Consider the following 17,567-nt stretch of genomic DNA (forward strand, 5'->3'; position numbering starts at 1 on the left):
CGGTCCTGCCACGGCACAGCGTGGCACGGCACAGCCTTCGTGGTGCCCTGGCACCTGGCACGGGGCATCAGGTGTAGTGATTTTTATCAGTGTTATAACTGTTAACACAACGCTAACTGGCAAGATGCTGCTATGTACAATTTGAATGTGGAACGCTTAAAATATTAATGATTTGAAAATGTAATTGGTAGATCTCTTAAGCAGTCGAGGAGCTTGTATTAAGTGCTAGCAATGTGTTTTCCTTTTAACACACCATGCAACGTGTAATGCCTTTCCTTCCCATTTAGGCTTGCCCGTATTCCCAGTGTCTCCGCACATGAAGAGCCTTTCATCCACCAATGCAAACAGCAAAAGGCAGGCTCAGCCAAGCTGTACGCCAGCCTCGAGGTTGGCTGCCAAACAGCAGAAAATTAAAGAAAGCCGGAAGACAGATGGGCTGTACACAGACGAAGAGGAGGATTTCCAACACGCATCTCTGCTGCAGAAATACAGCGAGTGTGAGAAGCCACCAGGGAAACGTCAGTGTAAAACAAAACACTTGGCACTGCAGGAGAGGAGAAGGAGGTCATCTCTGACAGGGGATGACACCACAGATATCGAAAATGCTGAAGATAAGGTATCTTTATTTAGACTTAATTGTCCACCAGCCTCTCAGAAGGCAGAGCCAGCCTGCTTAAAACTAATGCGCTGTCATGCATGCAGCGTAGCGGGATTGCATTCATTCGACTGTGGATGCTTTGCACGTTTCATATTTGTTTTTCTTGACCCGAGTTAAAGGTGCTGTTGCAGGGATTGAGGCATCTTCCATTTAAAAGCTGTAGCAGGTCTTTATTAAAAAAAAAGTATGAGTAGAAAAGCAGCATTTTTTTCTTTGCTGGCAAAACATAATCCCATCGCTGTATTGTAAAAATGAGGATTAAAAAACCCCCACGATAATGGTTTTGACAGGTCGCGGTAACGAGGAAAGTCAGGAAGCGACCAGAGCCTACTTCAGACTGTGACTCCTCGCCAACCAAGTCATATGAGCAGAAGCTGTACGATCGCCTGCAGCAGACTCCCTCATTGCTCCCTGTCTCACAGCCTTCGCAGCTGCCGGTCGTGAGCCCCCCTCAGGAGAGCACCCCGAGCCGGCCCATGCCACCCGAAGCACGGAGGCTCATTGTCAATAAGAACGCAGGGGAAACGCTGCTGCAGCGGGCGGCACGCCTGGGGTATGAGGTAAGGGTCCCTTGACGCCCGTGGGATTTTTGTGCTAGGTTTGGTTTTGGTTTGGTTTCTTATTTCAGAGGTTAAAACCCTCTTTGCAGCTTTATGGGTGGAAGTTTTGTGAAGCAGCAGCTTCCAGTTTGGTCGCTGAAATTCAGAGCCCCCCTCCTCCCGTGCTCCTTCCCCTTCCTCGACGTGTGGGTTCTGGTAGCAGGTCGCTGCGGGAGTGGGTCCCCACTGCCGTGGGGTCAGTTGGTGGGGATGCGGGGTGCACAGCATCCTGCGTGCACGAGCAGAGGGTAGAGTTTTATTGGTAACCCTCGCTTCCGTTTAAATATAAGCCATCTGCAAACAGAACAAACGTTGGTTTTGTTTTTTTTTTTTTAGTCGTCTTTATGGTGATCTTTAATGAGCTGTACAATTTTTGCTTTTGTTACTTGTGAAGAGCGTGTAGTTTAGGAGAAGGGTTTTATTTTCTTTTCTCCAAGGAGTATCTGGTATGTGACACAGGATGTAGCGCTTGGAGTGTCCTCTTGCATGATCAGATGCATGGTAGGAGCGCTCTGCATGCTTTATGCTTGGAATCTGGAGCTGCTTGGCAGAGCTGGAACAATGTTGTCTAATGAAACGGCCCCCCTGTTGCTACAAAAATCAGAAACTGATGAATTCACTAGCTCTGCTGTTTTGAAGCACGCTTTTATTGGGGAAATATGGGCATGTAGGTATGAGTGTCGTTGCTCAACTTCAGATCTGACGCAGAGGTGTTTCATTGCAGAGAGCGATGGCAGCCCTTGGCGCGGCTGGAGGGTTTGCCGTGGTGGCAAGAGGGCTGCCCAGACCTCGAGCTGGTCTTGAGCCCCGCACTGCCTTCCCATCATCCACTGATTGGGGATTTTGATTTCCTGACTTGAATTCACCCAAAATTTCAAGTGTACACCACTTTTTAAATAGGCCTAAATAGTCTGATCGTTTGACTTGATTGTTTGCCTGGCGTTGACAGCACAGCAGCGGGTCCTGTTGTGGTTGAGTGCAGGGCAGGAGAGCCCAGTCTGTTTACAGAGGCTGCTGCTGGGATCCGGCATGGTCTGTGTCTTTCAGGGCTCGGAGTGGTGGGTGGCTGTGCTGCATGTCGGGGCTCGTTTGGCCTCTGGTGAGCTGTGTGGTACTGTGGTCAGCAAGGGAAGCTGTGTAGCTGTAGTGCTTTTCTTGCTAGCAACTAGACTAACACAGTTAGTAGAAAGCTGGATTTCTTCTTGTCTCCAGAAAAAACAGAATGGTCAAGAAGTTACAAATTCCTCTATTGAAAAAAAAAAAAAAAAAGATGGGTCAGGGCTGTTTGCTGGTCTGTGACCTGTGTCAGCTGCACTCATCTGTTCTCTGCCGACCCCGTGAGCGGGGCAGTAACCTTTGGTGGCTGCAGCTCAGTGGCCTGGGGCTGATGCTGAGGTGGGAGTGCTGGATGCTTGTGTGCCCATGGGGGCTTCTCGCAGCTGCTGTGTTGGCAGTGGGCAGCCCTACTGCCCGTTGCCAGCTTGGTGGCAGGGGAGGAAAGATGAGTTCGCATCACCAGGGCCGCAGCTCGCAAAGGAGCTCTGCGTGCTGATGCAGGACTTGGAGCTGGAAGCGGCTGGGACCGCGGGGCACCACTGAGCCCTGGTGGTGGCAGGAATGGTATATGGGGGAGAGGAAGGGCGAAGCGGCTGGCACCGTGGGGCACCACTGAGCCCTGTGGGTGTAAGGAAGGCTATATGGGGCAGAGCAGTGCCAACAGCTCTGCTCTGAGACTGAGTGAGCTCATGCCAGCCCTTGGCAGCCTGCCTGCCTGCCTTTGCGGCAGGGCCCTGCGGCCGCGCAGAGATCCCACTCCAAACCCCGAGGCAGCGTTGGCACCTTTGGCATGCAGAGGTGCTGGTGTGCTGTGTGTATTGCTCCTGGACCCACTAGGAGCCCAGATGCTGTTAGCTCAGGTGCCTCTGCCCCACTCTCAATGGCACAGTATGGATGTACCCCAGATAGCTGCAGGAAGGAGGACACAAGCCATTATGGTTTTGTGTGCAAAAGCTGACAGGAGAGTGAAATGTTGAAGGAGAAATGCAGCTTGCATCTGGTCAGATAAATTGCAGGGCTGCAGCCAACAAGACTACTTAAAGATAGTGTGGCAAATGGTCTTTGGCTCTGCAAACCCATACAATCTCAGCAAAACCCTGTGGAAGCTGGTGGGAAGCTTTGCCTTCTCTTTGCTGGACTTCTGTGCCAGGCCTTGCTTCATCAGGGTGTCAGCAAGCCATCCCAGTGTATGGACGCTCTTGAATCCATTCCGTTTTCCCCACTGGAAAAAAATTACTTGAGATAATACCAGTCTTAAAACTGTAATTTACTTTTTGTGAAGGGGGAATTACAGGGAGCGTGAAGTCTTCTTGGGAAAAAAAATGGCAAAAGTGTTGCATAATGAATTTGATGGGAGAGGAAACACGCTCTCCTTGTGCTGCTTGTTGCTTTTTGCTGTGTGTCTGGACTTGGAAAGTTCTCTGCTGAATTTGGGATTAAATCCTGCCTGGGAAGGCAGTGAAATTAGAGGAACATGTGGTGTGTGTGATAGAGGTGGGGGAAGGATGGTGTTTGTTTCCAAGAAGTTTCCAGGGGGTCCTCATGCAGACAGGGTTTATCAAGGGGGAGTGTCTGCCCCTGGGTCCCTGGTGGCATGGGAGCAGGAGCTCCAGAGCATTATCCTGCCCTTGCACAACTCCCCTAGGGCTCCCACACCCTGCCCAGGAGCGAGCATCACTTCTGGGGGCTGGCATTTGACAAGGTGCTTCGGGGAGGTGTTAGGGCTGGATTTGTAATGCTTTGCCCAGGGGTCATCTTTCAAGGTTGGGTGGAGGGGAATAGCGCTTCTTGGTGGCAGGGAGGGTGCCCTGGGTGTAGGGGATGGGCAGGGGGACGCTGACCCCTTGCCTGGGAAAAGGGGCAGGAGCTGCTGCAGAGCATGGGTGGGAGAGACGAAGTGAGGGGCACCCCCTTGTAGGTGCACGTGTATCTGCCTGCACCTTTTAGCACTGCTGTTTGTAATTTGGCTAACAAACTGCAGGCAGTAGACCCATCAGTGGCACATATCTTGACTGGTGATGTGCTAGCTTGACTCTTTGAACTAACTGCGCGTGATTTTCAGATTGCTGGTTTAAAGAGAGCACCTGAACATTAAATTGTCCCGTGGCAGTTTCACAGCCTTTCTCCAAAATTACTGAGAGATGCTCATGAAACCAAAAGTGTGTTTGTGGCACTACATGTTCCTGTATTCGGCAGCGATGGCTTATTTTTTTGTAAATTGAATAAATCATGTTAAAAAAAGTTAATGAGGCATTTAATTAATTAACAATGTAGAGTTTTATGGTCTTTATGGTTACATTTTGTGGTTAATGACATTCTTCTTATAGCCTCTTAACACAGAATTGCCCGACAAAATTATCCGTTTCGTCCAGTAGTAGGTATTCCGCCCTAGAATGAGCCTTTCCTTTTTACAAAAATAGATGAAAGGTCTTTTATTTTGAGTTTCAGAATCTATTTTAACTGGTAACTGCATGCTAAAAGTGGAGCCGAGTACAGCAGCTGCTTCTGTTACCTATATCCATCTGCTAATTTGCCTGGCAGGGGGGTCTGATTTTGAAGGAAAATTCATACCTCCGGGGTGTAATTTTGCACAGCCCTTTCTTATGGGCTTGAGCAAGTGCAGGGTGAAGAACATCCGTTCTGGGTGAATTTTCTGCCTTGGGGCTGATGAGCAGGAGCATTAAGAGCCCCTCTTTGGTGAGAGGTGGGACTGTGGGGATCCCGGGTTAAACAGGTGGATGCATCGCACGTAGGTGGTGGACCACTCCATCCTGGTGGCAGGTGAGGGAGATGCTCTGGTGCCTGGGACGGGCAGCTCATTAGCTCCCCGCTTTAGACTGGTTAGTGAGGGCCTGCTAAAAGAGCAGCTTCATGCTGTATCCTGGATACCAGCTCTCAGGTCAGGGATACCCAGAGCACAGATTATTGTGGGCTTCCTGGTAGATTTTGAAATGGGAGGAATAAATGCATCGCACCCGGTGGTTCGCCCCCCCCACACTCTATCTGGCTTTGCGAGGACGTCGCTCAGCCTCCGAGAGGAGCAAATGCAAAATTAACGGCTTGCCACTAATCCTGGCACGTGGGGGCTATTTCATACGTGCAGCGTCACTTAGAAATGTGAGATATTTTTTTTTCTTTCACATCTCACACAAGTCGAGGAAAACTCGCAGCATCTTAAATTTTTGGTTGAGTGATGGAGCAGTCATTGTTTTAAGGCTGCGTGACAGCGCAGAGCTGAGTCTGGCCTAGGCTCTCGACCGTGGTATATTTGACTGTAAGATGAATTGTGTTAAATTCACATGGCTTCCCACAGCGCCGGGCTCGTTATTGGAACCTGGTGCCTGGCTTTAGTTCTGCATGCAGAAAACCAGGGTGGGTGAAAATGGGATTTCCCCGATCTTGATAGAGCTGGGCTTTTTTTTTTGTTTGCCGATAGCAATCTGTCCTTTGTGTGTCTTAAATGTGTTTTGTTTCAGGTCATGCGCTTTTTCTTTTTAAAATCAAACTGATGTTGGCTGTGCTGCTGTTGTGCTTGCAGAATTTTTTGCTAAAAAAAATGCAGATGTAAGAGTAAAAACCTTCCTGCTAGCTTTACACATGGAAGTTTTGAGAAGTGGAAAGCTGTGAGTTTTGTCTGCAGTATTTGTGCATTCCCCCTCTGTGACGATTCCTGATGCTGGGGGGCTGTGGGAAGGTCCCCGTGGGGCGTGGAGCTCTCAGTGCTGCTTCAGACAATCTAGCCTGCTCATGGGGAGTCCTGGTCTCCACTGTGTCTCCCGAATAAACACCTTTTTCAACACCTCCCTCTTTTCTTTTCCTTTTGACTGACCCATCTCAAAGAGGGTAACTTAGGGTAATTGAGCCATATTGTAGAGATTTTGTGTTTTGCCCTTTCCCCACTCACCTTTTCCTTCAAGAAGATAAATCCGTGCATCTCCACAGCAAGAAATAACTCCGTGTATCTGTTTTTCCTCCTATTTCCAGGAAGTGGTTCTGTATTGTTTGGAAAACAAGGTGTGTGATGTGAATCATCGTGACAATGCGGGTTACTGTGCCCTGCATGAGGCCTGTGCCAGGGGCTGGCTGAGCATCGTGCGGCATCTCCTTGAGTACGGGGCTGACGTCAACTGCAGCGCTCAGGATGGAACCAGGTTAGCAGCACCCCAGCCCAGCATCGGGTGGCCACCACCACTGGGCAGTCTCTTGTCTTCAGGAGTCTTCCCTCTGTCTTTATGCCTCTCCTTTATCTTCCACTTATCCCCCCCCCCATCCTGCGTGAACCCTCAAAAGAGGTAACGCTACCACAGACCTCCTGCAGGGTGTCCCCCTTGTTCCTGGTCCTTGAGCAGGAGCATGCAGGACCCGGAGACCTCCTCCAGTTAATAAAGTGTTGGGGGTGCACTTCGTTGCAACTTGAGTTCGGTGTAGTTTTTTTTTTCTTCTGGGATTCTTAACAAGTTGTGCTTTGGTTTTGAAAGACTTTGTGAAGTTGCCAGCTTCAGGGCAGGAAGGTGTGATACTTGAGCTGCAGCCCTGCTCGCATGTGCTCCAGGCCCTTCGAGTTGTGCCAAAAGAGTGGGCTTTGCCTTGTTCACAGGGTTGCTTTTAAGAGCACTTGAGGCTATTGCGGAGATCGGGTGTTCGAGACCTCTATAAGCCATGTAAAAATGTCGTTTCATTGAACTGTTAAACTGTCTGCTCATTTGATATTTCGGATTGTTTTGGTTTTTTTGAATCCCACATTAGCCTTTTTTAGTTTCCTTCACATAATAGTAGGGGTGCTTACTAGTTACTTGACACCAGTTCCTGTGCTGGCAGAGTAGATCAGTGAGCTTTTCGTTTTTGCTTTGTGGAGATGGGAATGCAGCTCACCACCTTTCATAAGCTTCTTGGGCATCTCCTAAATGATGTTTTTGACCACCTCTGTGGGGCTGACCTTGGGGTAACTTGCCCTCAGCATATGCAGACCATTATCCAGTCTATGCATTTTAGGGTCCAGTCTATGCATTTTGAGGACGGGTCTCTTTGTATTCTGTGAAGCTCCTGCAGCTTGTTATCTGAAATGGTTTATCTCATTCACTATGCCATCCAAATAGCCTGGGAAGTAAAATTAGCATAACTAAGAGTCTGCCTCTTTTGTTTTTAAGCTTTTTATTTATTAGCTTGGGAGGGGAGGAGTCAGGAAAACAAAAGTCCCAAAGGGGCTAGTTAGGATGGTCCATTGGAAGTTTCTGATGGTCCATCATTACCAGCCCATCACTGCCCAAAGGAATTTTCTGGAGAAACACTGAAACCCTGGCTGGCTTGTCAGATTCCTTCTCTATCTCCCACTGCTTTCTAAGAAGCCTCAGCTCTCTAGGCTGAGAAATAGCCCCGCGTTTTTCTGCTGTCCAGCTTTAATATGCGACCTGTGTAACAGCAGCGAGTTGCCGTAAAAAGAATCTTGAATGATTTTTGTCTCAGTTGCTGCAATAACTTTTATAGAAAAATAACGCCAGGAAGTTTCTGACCAGTCTTAATCACTCGTCAGTTCAGAGTCCACCTTTGATTTCGATTCACAGATGGAACTGATTTTCAAGAAAGAAACTTGGCTTATGTACCCTGAAAAGCTGTGATGAGGAAAATGCATGTTAAAAATGAACATAATAATGATCTGATCTTAGACGGAAATGTCAGAACTCAGCTTGAGGTTCCCTTTTTTTTTTCTGATGGCAGACTTATTTTTTGTTTGAAAAGTTGCCCAACAGACAGCATGAATACAAAACTCATCTAATATACAGATGAAAGATGGTCTAGCTGCCCTGAGTTGGTCAGGACAGAGAGCAGAAGCATCTGTAAAGAACTTCTGATCAGTGTTATCCCCTACCTTTTGGTAGGGTCAGGCTTCTCTGTCTCTGTGGAGTACTTCATGATATTCATAAAACAAATCCGATGAAGCCTAACTAGGTTTTTCTCCTCTAACTCTTGGGAGGAAAGAAGTGTCTGACTTCCTCAACTGTGTTGCTTTTAAAATTCAAATTCCTGAAGTCATTCACCCCTTGGAAAGACAGTAGAATCTTGAAACCAAAAAACCCCAAAGGAGCCCACTATCAAAAACTCCTCCCTCTCTGCTGCTTCTTTAGCTACACTGAATATGCCTCAGTGCCCCTTCTGTCCCCTCACAGGCCCACTAGCCAAAGATATTTCTGGTGATGCTGGAAGGTCCAGAACAGGAAAGTTCTGCAAAGTCCGTGCAACTCTCAGTCCTGTCTGAAATGCTGCAGGTGCTCCCACCAACACGATGGCCTTGCAGCTGTTCAAGTTTTGAAAGCGAAGAGAAGACCTGAGCCTCTTGCTTTGGTATTACCTTTGATGTACCTTTGCAGCCAGTCTGTGTTGAGTTCAGGAGTTGCAGTAGCCTTGCAGCCTCTGGTTCCTTACACTGTCAGAAATCTTGGTGAAGCCAAAAGCAAATGGAGCGCTGGACTAGTGGCAGGGCAGGACAGGGCAAGGAAGTGCTGGCGTTTGGGGTGTGTAGATGTGGTGCAGTCCTTCCCCTCACCCTCAGCTCAGCGCTGGGGCTCTGCCTGCATGCATGCTGCTGCCTGCAGCCCACCGTGTCCCTCTGCCTGCCCTATGCACAGCACGCCTGGCCAGGCTAAGTTCCCCCTTAAACTCAGTGCTGATGATGGCTCTCCAAATGCAGGGCCTGCAGACCCTGAATACACAAAGCACTCTGCTGCTGAATTAGTGGCTAATTAAAGATCATTGTAGAATGGGGCGAGATCTTTAAGACCTGCCTCAGCGGTGGCACAGTCACTAAGGGCTCTTAATCGTCTTGCCTATAAATAATAATAGACTGTGCTTAAGAGGTGAGTGCTTTCTTTCCCTGACAGGACCCTAGTAAGTGCAGTAGCTCAACAAGGGCTGTTCAGTGACCGGTGCCTGACATCAGCAAGGATGGTTGCTGGCAGATTTGGCCTTATACACTTGTTCTCCTCCTCTTCCCCTCCACAGCATGACCTAGGTGAACCAGCACTGCTTTAGAAACAAAGCCACAAGCCAGAGAGACAGGCATCCCCTGCCTGTTAGCAAGGTCCCTCCGTTGCTTCAGAGTTCGTCTCTAGACTTGCTCTCCGCAAGCCAGTTTTGCTTTATCCTTCTTGCTGGCGGCTGATGAGCTCAGCCTTTTTTATTTTTTCCCTGGGAGGACCATGCCAAGATGGCTCTCTTCCTGCATCCTTTCAGCGGGGCTTGGCAGAGCCATACCCTCCAGCAGCTAATTGCGTTAACGGAGAGGTGGCCGCCGTAGCTGCCCTCCTGCAACTTGTGCTTTGCCTCTTCCGTGGGGAAGTGTTGCATAACAGAGTAGATGGGAGTAAAAGTAAAATGCCAGGACACAGCACTGCTCGGTGAATTACGAGGCCTCTTACTGCAGCAGGGGAAATTCTGGTGGTGCCTGAAAGGCTGAGAGCAAACCCTGGCTGGTCTAAATAGTTTATAATTTTGGTGGTGGAATGATAAACCCCCAGTGAAATGTTTTCCTAACTTCAGTAGCGGTAAAAATAGTAGGAAGAACTCAACAGTACTCAAGAGAGGGTTGAGATGTGTGTCTCCTGTAGAATATTGCAGCTCTCGAATGTCCCCAGATCCTTCTGGGGCCTTTTGAAGGGTTTGTTTTAGAAACGAGCTGTACTACCATTAACTGTACCATTAGGGATAGAGAGTGTTTATTTCCACGATGCTCAGGGTGGAAAAGATTAGATGGGCAAAGCAGCCCAGGAAAGGACTCCCAGGGATCTTTTTTTCACATCTCAAAAAGTTGCCAGTAGTTGCTCTTGCATCCTACAAAGAGGATGGTTAAACTCTGCCAAGACTGAGAAGTACTCCCTCCTCTGCCGGCTCGGGTGGGAGAAGCAAAGGAGTAGCTGTGCCTTTGCTCGGTCCTGCTTGTGAGCTTGCCAAGAAGCTGTGCTAGCCAGTAAAAGAGTCTGTCAGCACTCTCTTATTGCCTTTTTCCCTCTGTCTTATCTATGGGGAATCGACTTTTTCTTCCCTGCCCCCCCCCTCCAGTGTTTTTTTTCTCCTTCCTTCACTTCCTTCTATTTATTGTTCTTCCTCCTTCTGCAAGACTTTACTGCACCTTTCCTTCCCCTTGCCTCTATAAAGTCTCCTCTCGTGCCCAGGGTGGCCTCCCTGTGCTCCAGCAGGTGACAAAGAACTCTGCCCTGCCTGCCACACCGTGCCAGGCTGGGTGACGCGCAGAAAGGGAAGGGGGTCCCTATGCTGGGGTTGTAGCCCATGCATTCCAATTCTTCCTTCCTGGGGAATGCCCAGGTGTCCTTTAATAAACTCACACGGGTGTTGTTAAATCGATTGAAACACTGGGTGGTGATTTAGATGCTGTTTTTAATAAGTTAAGGGATCATCTTGAATTCATTACTGCTTCAAAAGCCACTTAGGTAAGTCAATTTAAAAAGAAAAACAAAACAAGCAAGAAAACCCACAGACCAATAAACCCACAACACTCTCTTTCTACCCTCCCCAAACCTAGAAAATTCTAATTCTAAAATAAAATGGAAAACATTTGAAAATTAAAGACTCCAGTAAAGCGAGGGAGCGGGGGAGAAAAAGCGTCCCCAGCATTTTGGCTGCAGCCAAAACTCTCGTCTGTTCCTGGTGCCTCTTGCCAGGCTTTCAGCCAGGGACGCTTCAGGCCCAGTGGAGGCCAGGAGGGCGGTGGCCAGGCTGACCTTTCCCGGCTGTGGATGCTCAGAGTGTCATGACCCGAGGGCTCAGGCCTCGGGTGCCTGCTGACAGCCAGGAACACCCGGTAACTTCAGCCCCCCTGCCAGCACCCTTACTGCTTGCTGCACCTGGCGTTGTGTTGCCTGGGACATCGAGCGCTGGCCAGATCCTGGGCGTGCTGGGTGCTGCTCAGGCAGCTGGTGCTGTGGGAGCCCTGAGTCGGTGGGTGGCGGTGGGAGGCTGAGGCTTGCAGAGGACCCTGGGAAAGCTGCCTTCTCCAGCACCATCTGTCTCGGGGACGTCAGGTGGCTTCACTGCTACGTTAGAGACTTCCCTGAGAAATGGAGAAGGGATATCCTGACCCTTTGCAAGTGATCCTCATGGACCTCTCTGGTTTTAAAATGCGAAAGTGGCTTTCGAAGAGCAGCACATTGGGCTTGGAAGGTGTGCATGTGTTGTGCTTTCTGGTGCTGGGTGTCTCAGGAGTGGCACAAGCTGAACTGAGGACTGTGCTCAGTAGCGCGAGGATCACCTGCTTGTTTGCTGCGTTGGTGGCCTGGGGTGTGCAGGAGGCAAGCAGCGCAGGATAAGTCCTTTCTCCATAGGGGACAAGCACCAAACTCTCCCAAGTGCACCTCCTCCTGTCAACATGGTGTGCATGCACCAAAACCAAAACTGCATGCGGTGTTCCAGCAAGGTGAGGGCAAGTGAGCGTGCCTCACGTGTAACAGGCGTTAATCACCCTGAGTCACGACCTGCTGGGAACTACTTGGGGTAAACACACCTGGAACATCCTTCTGTTTGAGATTGATTAGGGTCTCCCTCCTACCAGCAGTGCTGTGTGATAGATGGGAAAATGGTGGTGTGCCTTCCTGTTCTGGCTGGTTTGATCTGCATCACCTCTGCCCTGAGCTCATGTGGATGCCAGCCCATACCAAAGTGGTGAGGATACTTTGCTGCGTGTGGCAGAAGGAGTGGTGGGACGTGGCCTCCTTGCAGAGGTTGTTAGCCAAGCATTGCTTGGCAGATGGGTAGATGGAGTTGAAGGGTTTGCTTGTCTGTGCTTCCAGATGACTCCTTGTCATGTCATTCTAAAAGCTTTCCAGGAAGGCAGTACGTGATCCTAGTTAAAGTCCTTCCTTCCTTCTCTTGCCTTTTAATACCTCTGTTGAAAGCCTTGTTGGGGGGCAGCAGTGTTGGCAGCCTAAGGAAGGAGGTGTGTAGAGTTGAGTTGAACTGCCATGGTTGCTGTCAGCTCCTCTGCTCATTGCCATCTAAGGGAAAGATGGGATTTTAACACATCTTCATTAGTCTGAAGAGTAATAACATTCCACTTCCAGACAACTCCCTGTTACGTACAATCAATTTTAAAGGGAAAAATTAATGCAATTTATAATTAGCGATAAGGAATTCTAAACCTGGAATTGCAGGCCATGTGTATTAATGAATAATCCTTCTGTAGGCTTATAACGTCTATGTCTGAGCTTGTACAGATGGCTCGTGCTGCGTAAAATGCGCTAACTTCTGGGTAGACTACACTTAAAATAACACGTTTTTCCATTCTCCAAGTAGAAGGGATGAATTGTGCTGCCAATATATTCACAAGTACTATTTAAAAAGGATGTAGCGTGGAAGTTTAATTCTCAGCAAATTTTCATAACTTATTTCTGTGTACATAATTCAGGTGCTTTGGGTAACTGATTTCTGTGCTCGCCCAGAGGCAGGCTGAACGAGCCCTTGCTCCACAACACGCTGTTAAATTGGTGGAGATTTGGAACAGTAGAGTGACTTACAGCAAAGTGATGTTTGTGAGGCTTCCTGCAAACTCCTGCTTTCTGTTGCAGCGGTGTAATTATTTTACTGGCCCTCAAAATATGTATGGCAGTGAATAGACGGAACAGAACTATCTGCCCCGAGCAGTCTGTGAAAAGACAAGAGGGGAGGGGGTGATGTGCAAGTAAAACTGACAATCAGATGATTGGCAGCTGTATTAATAGTGTTATTTGCTATAAATAACTTTGATCTGAAGTCAGAAGTTTCTTGACAAACACATTTGCATGATACTATTGAGTCAAAATTTAAGACCATGGTCTTTTTTTGTCCCCCCTAGACCTATTCATGATGCAGTTGAAAATGATCACTTGGAAATTGTCCGCCTGTTACTGTCCTATGGTGCTGATCCAACGCTTGCGACCTACTCTGGGAGGACCATCGTGAAAATGACCCACAGTGAGCTCATGGAGACCTTCCTCACAGGTGCATGGCCATGTGGCATGGAGCTTTGCTGGTCACGGCAAATGGGGGGACATTCCTTGACTTTCCAAAGTCCCTGCTGCCTGGCAGGGATGGCTCCATGCCAAGGAGCGTTAGGGTAGGCTGCAGTAGCTCCCTCTCTACCTGCAGAAGCCCCATGGCTGCATGTGGGAAGCCATGTCTGCCATGAGCCATGCATGGGAGCTCCTTCTAACGGAAACTCTTAACAAGTCATAAGGATTATGCCACTATCAGATTTGATAGGTAGGTTGGTGGGAGGCCAACAGACTGCTTTGGTGCCTTCAGTTTTCTGCTTGAAACGAAAATAGGAAGCTTGCTAAATCGAACAGCTGTTTGTTAAACAACATCATATTTTCCTGTGGGCTTGCCTTTATCCTTCTAGTACATACCTTTTTGCAAGTTCTACCTCATTTTATATCTGAAATGCTGTAAAACTGTTAAAGGCTCTTGCCTTTAAACATGTCTATCTTCTAACATGGTTTTATTTTTTTTTACCTGTTTGTTTGGGATAAAGGCACTTGCATTCCCTAATAACTTGCCTCTGAAAATGTTTTTAGTGTTCACAGTCAATGCATTTAAGTACTCATCCACTTACCTGTTTAAATGTTGCTGCGTAGAAAGCCTACAGGTGTATCAGGATGCTTGTAAAGTCCAGTATCTTGGACTTCTTAGCATCTTGAATCCCAATAGCTTTTCATCAGCTCAGCTAGCAAAACTCCCACATTATGTCTGTAGAAAAGAATCCCATCTTCTTAATAGATCGATGTGGAAAAACCTTTTCCATTGGTTTCTTTGGGGCTGCTGTTTCACCCTGAAGTTGGTGTCCACAATAACTGTGCAGGCTAAAAGGCTTAGTACATCCTACCTTTCACAAAAATAAAATGCCACTCTCAGTTTCTGAAGTTTAAGGTTCGGTGTGTCCCTTTTAGACTTTGGGTGATGATTTAATGTGGTGGGTCGTTATTTGGTGTGACGGAAGAAAGGGTGTAGGAGAAGGGCAAATTCCAGGAATATCTGTAGGAATGGTGTACATGGGTGTTGGTAGCATGGGCGTCAGGAATAAAGTGTGGGCTTTTTTTGATGGAAGGTATGGAGGTTGCGTAGTGAGACCGTATGACACACTTGCCAGCTTTTTGTTCTCATCAGTATGTTTTTGTTGTTGTTTTTTCCTCTCCAGAGTATTTAACTGACCTGCAAGGTCGGAGTGTTGATGACCCTGGTTTGTACTGGGATTTCTATGGCAGCTCTGTGTGCGGTGAGCAAATGTTACCCTTTATTTCTTTGTATGTGGAGACTTTGAAAACATGCAGCATGTGGGGCTGGGGGCTATTTGGTTTTTATGGTAAAGGAAGCTAGGAAGGAAGCAACTCATTTTATTTACAGGTCACATTAGTGAAAGAAAAAGCAAGACCTGCATCAGTCTCTTCCCATGCTGACTTGGCACCTTTATTCAATTTTATTTAGATCCAAAAGATGATTCTGGATTTGACGTCTTGGCAAATCCTCCTGGCCCAAGTGACGAAGATGAAGATAGCTTTAGTGACGTGTTTGAATTTGAATTTTCAGATGAACCTCCCTTGCCGTGTTACAACATTCAAGTGTGTCTCTCTCAGGGGTAAGAACAAATACAGGGTAAAAATAGCTGAGACGATCTGCTTGGGATGGCAGCAGTTTGTGTCTGTGGGGAAATGAGTTTGCATTTACCTAACGTAAACGAGAGCACAATACTGAAACTGCCAGGCTTTTTAGAAAGAAGCTAATGGAGGGTGAGAGGGGGAGCGGCTGACTTGTCAGGGCTGTGTTTTGCGTGCCATACTCCTGAGCTGAACAAATGGTGTTTGAACACAGATTCCTTCCCTCCTACCAGGCATCTTGGTGTAACATTCCAAAATACTTAGAACACTCGAATTTGGATCTCATGTTTGTGAGGTGTTCTTTATTTTATGTGATGGACTTTTCTGTTTTGCTGAGTGGACACACTTCTGTGGATGACAAAACGACACCGTTACTGCTCTTCTAGACGTACCAGCAAAACTGATTTAAAGCCCTGAATCCTATCAAAAAAACATCTTGCAGAAGATAATATGATACTTAATAATAAAGAGAGACCTGGAAAATTTTATCGTTATATCCAAGATATAAATTAGCTTCATAAACAGCTACTGTTTGTCATTTGCACCAGTTTTGATGACAGCCATGGGAAAAATAGTTTTAAATATTAATCATGCAGGAGTGTGGGTTTTAGCGTGCTTTTGTGATTTGGGTGATGGATATAACTTATGTCCCCGAGTGGACAAGACAAAGATTGAATTAAAACACTTGTATTCTTAATTTGAAGAAGAAGCCCTCTGTTGACTTGTATTTAATATTAGCATCTCTGGAAGTCAGAGGTGCTGAAATTTCTGATTATAAGTTTAGGCTGTTTTCTGACTTGCTAAATAGGAGTTTGGGTGAGCCGGGGAAACCTTTAACCCTGTGAGCAGCCATCGGGATGGGTGCTGACCCACGTGTCCGCTCATGAGCCCTGGGTGTATAGGCTCCAGTGCCCCTGGGTGCCTGGTCCCCCCCCCACCCCAAAGCTGTGGGCGGTGGTACTGTGAGTAAATACATACGCCCCTGCACGTCTACTACATGTGACACCCTCTGGAAAGTGGCCTTGATTCCAGGGAGGCTGTTTGTGCAGTGACGCTCAAGGAGCGTTTGTCACACAGGTGCAATGGAGAGCCAGGAAGGCCCTGACGTACCGCCGGTTATTTGAGCCTTTTTCTCCTTCGCTTCCACAGACCGCGAAACTGGCTTTTGCTCTCGGACGTGGTGAAGAGGCTAAAAATGTCATCTCGCATCTTCCGCTGCAACTTCCCCAATCTGGAAGTTGTCACCATCACGGAGGCAGAGTTTTACAAACAGACTTCCCTCAGCCAGTTGTTCTCTTGTGCTACGGACCTTGAAGCTTTTAACCCGGAGAGCAAAGAGCTGTTGGACTTGGTAGAGTTCACAAGCGAGCTCAAGACCTTGCTCGGCTCCTCGCTTCACTGGTTGCATCCACACGAGGACTCTCCCTTTGACATCCTCTGGTGAACCATCAGGCCATTTAATGTACAGTGCTCTATAAAGTTACTACTTTATGTATATGTGTTCAAATGCAATTGTTTCTGTAAAGAAAGGACACTATTAAATATGAAAATATCTTTCCTTTATATAAGAAATCTGAACTCCAGTTGGATGGATTTTGGAAGAATTTTTTTTTAAATTCAATCAGTTTTTACAAAATTGTTATATAATGTTTCTTTAAATGCACACAGGCTTTGGGATAAGTTTGTTATTACTCGGAACACTTTTTTTTTTTTAAAGAACACACCCACACATTGACTTTGTTTCATACAAAGCACTGATTACACAGAACATACTTTTTCTAGGTGATGTGATCAAAGTCATGTGGCTTGTTTGGGAGACAGAATTCGGTAAGGCACTTGGTGTTATTATTTTTCTTCTTTTGTTTACAGAATTACCTGCTTTGGCCAGGTAAGCACTATTGAATATAATTCAATAGTTTGTAATATAAATTAAACCATATCCATACACATCAACTAATTGTAAGAACTTTTATATCCTAATTTAAAAGCTGTGAAATTTAGTTTTCACACATCAAACCAGATTGTTTGTATATGTTTAAACATTTTATGCTCTTTATTTAAAGAAGACTTTGAACTATTTTTTCTGTACCTTGTAAAATATTGAAAAACTAACATATGTTGAAGTTGCTTGAAACTGTACATAAACTAAATTTTCTGAATTGTGTGTTTATGTTTGAGATCTGTGTTTTAACTTTGTAAGTAAATCTCCTGCCTTTGTATTTATATTTTACAAAAATTTTCTTAAAGGCAATAAAACTGTTGAGAAATGAAGAGGCTGAAGTGTCTCCCATTAATTCCGTGCCTAGTTGCAAGGCAGGCTCCAACTCATTAATGTTTATGAGAAGAGGCTCCGTGTGGTTCCCGAAACAGGGCAGAGCTGACAGAGGTGCCTGCCAGCAGCTGATGACATCTACCTCTGAGGTAGAGTCCGCACTGAAGCTCCAAATCCAAGGTTACAAGAAAACATCTGGCAGTTGCCTTTTGTGGGACAGAGATTTAAAAGTGACATTCGCCATACTTTCTACATTGCCTTTTAGAGAGTTGTGAATAAGTTCAGTTATTTTCTCTACTTTGTCGTTGTTTTAAGTTGAACCGACTGATTTCTCTTTTCAGTGGTGT

General features: G+C 46.8%; 1 protein-coding gene across 1 annotated transcript in view; it reads left to right on the forward strand.

Annotated features, from left to right (window-relative positions):
• The window catches only part of BCOR (BCL6 corepressor), a 38,259-nt gene extending 21,040 nt beyond the window's left edge, over positions 1 to 17,219 (forward strand). The window contains exons 9-15 of the mRNA XM_008948380.1: positions 288 to 616; positions 949 to 1,218; positions 6,298 to 6,464; positions 13,151 to 13,296; positions 14,492 to 14,569; positions 14,779 to 14,929; positions 16,098 to 17,219. Of these exons, the coding sequence (XP_008946628.1) occupies positions 288 to 616; positions 949 to 1,218; positions 6,298 to 6,464; positions 13,151 to 13,296; positions 14,492 to 14,569; positions 14,779 to 14,929; positions 16,098 to 16,392 (1,436 nt within the window). The 3' untranslated portion in view covers positions 16,393 to 17,219. The remainder of the gene's footprint in view (positions 1 to 287; positions 617 to 948; positions 1,219 to 6,297; positions 6,465 to 13,150; positions 13,297 to 14,491; positions 14,570 to 14,778; positions 14,930 to 16,097) is intronic.
• Positions 17,220 to 17,567: the final 348 nt, after the last annotated feature.

This window comes from Merops nubicus, unplaced genomic scaffold (assembly GCF_000691845.1).
Source record: "Merops nubicus isolate BGI_N331 unplaced genomic scaffold, ASM69184v1 scaffold40649, whole genome shotgun sequence".
Classification (NCBI taxonomy): Eukaryota; Metazoa; Chordata; class Aves; order Coraciiformes; family Meropidae; genus Merops; species Merops nubicus.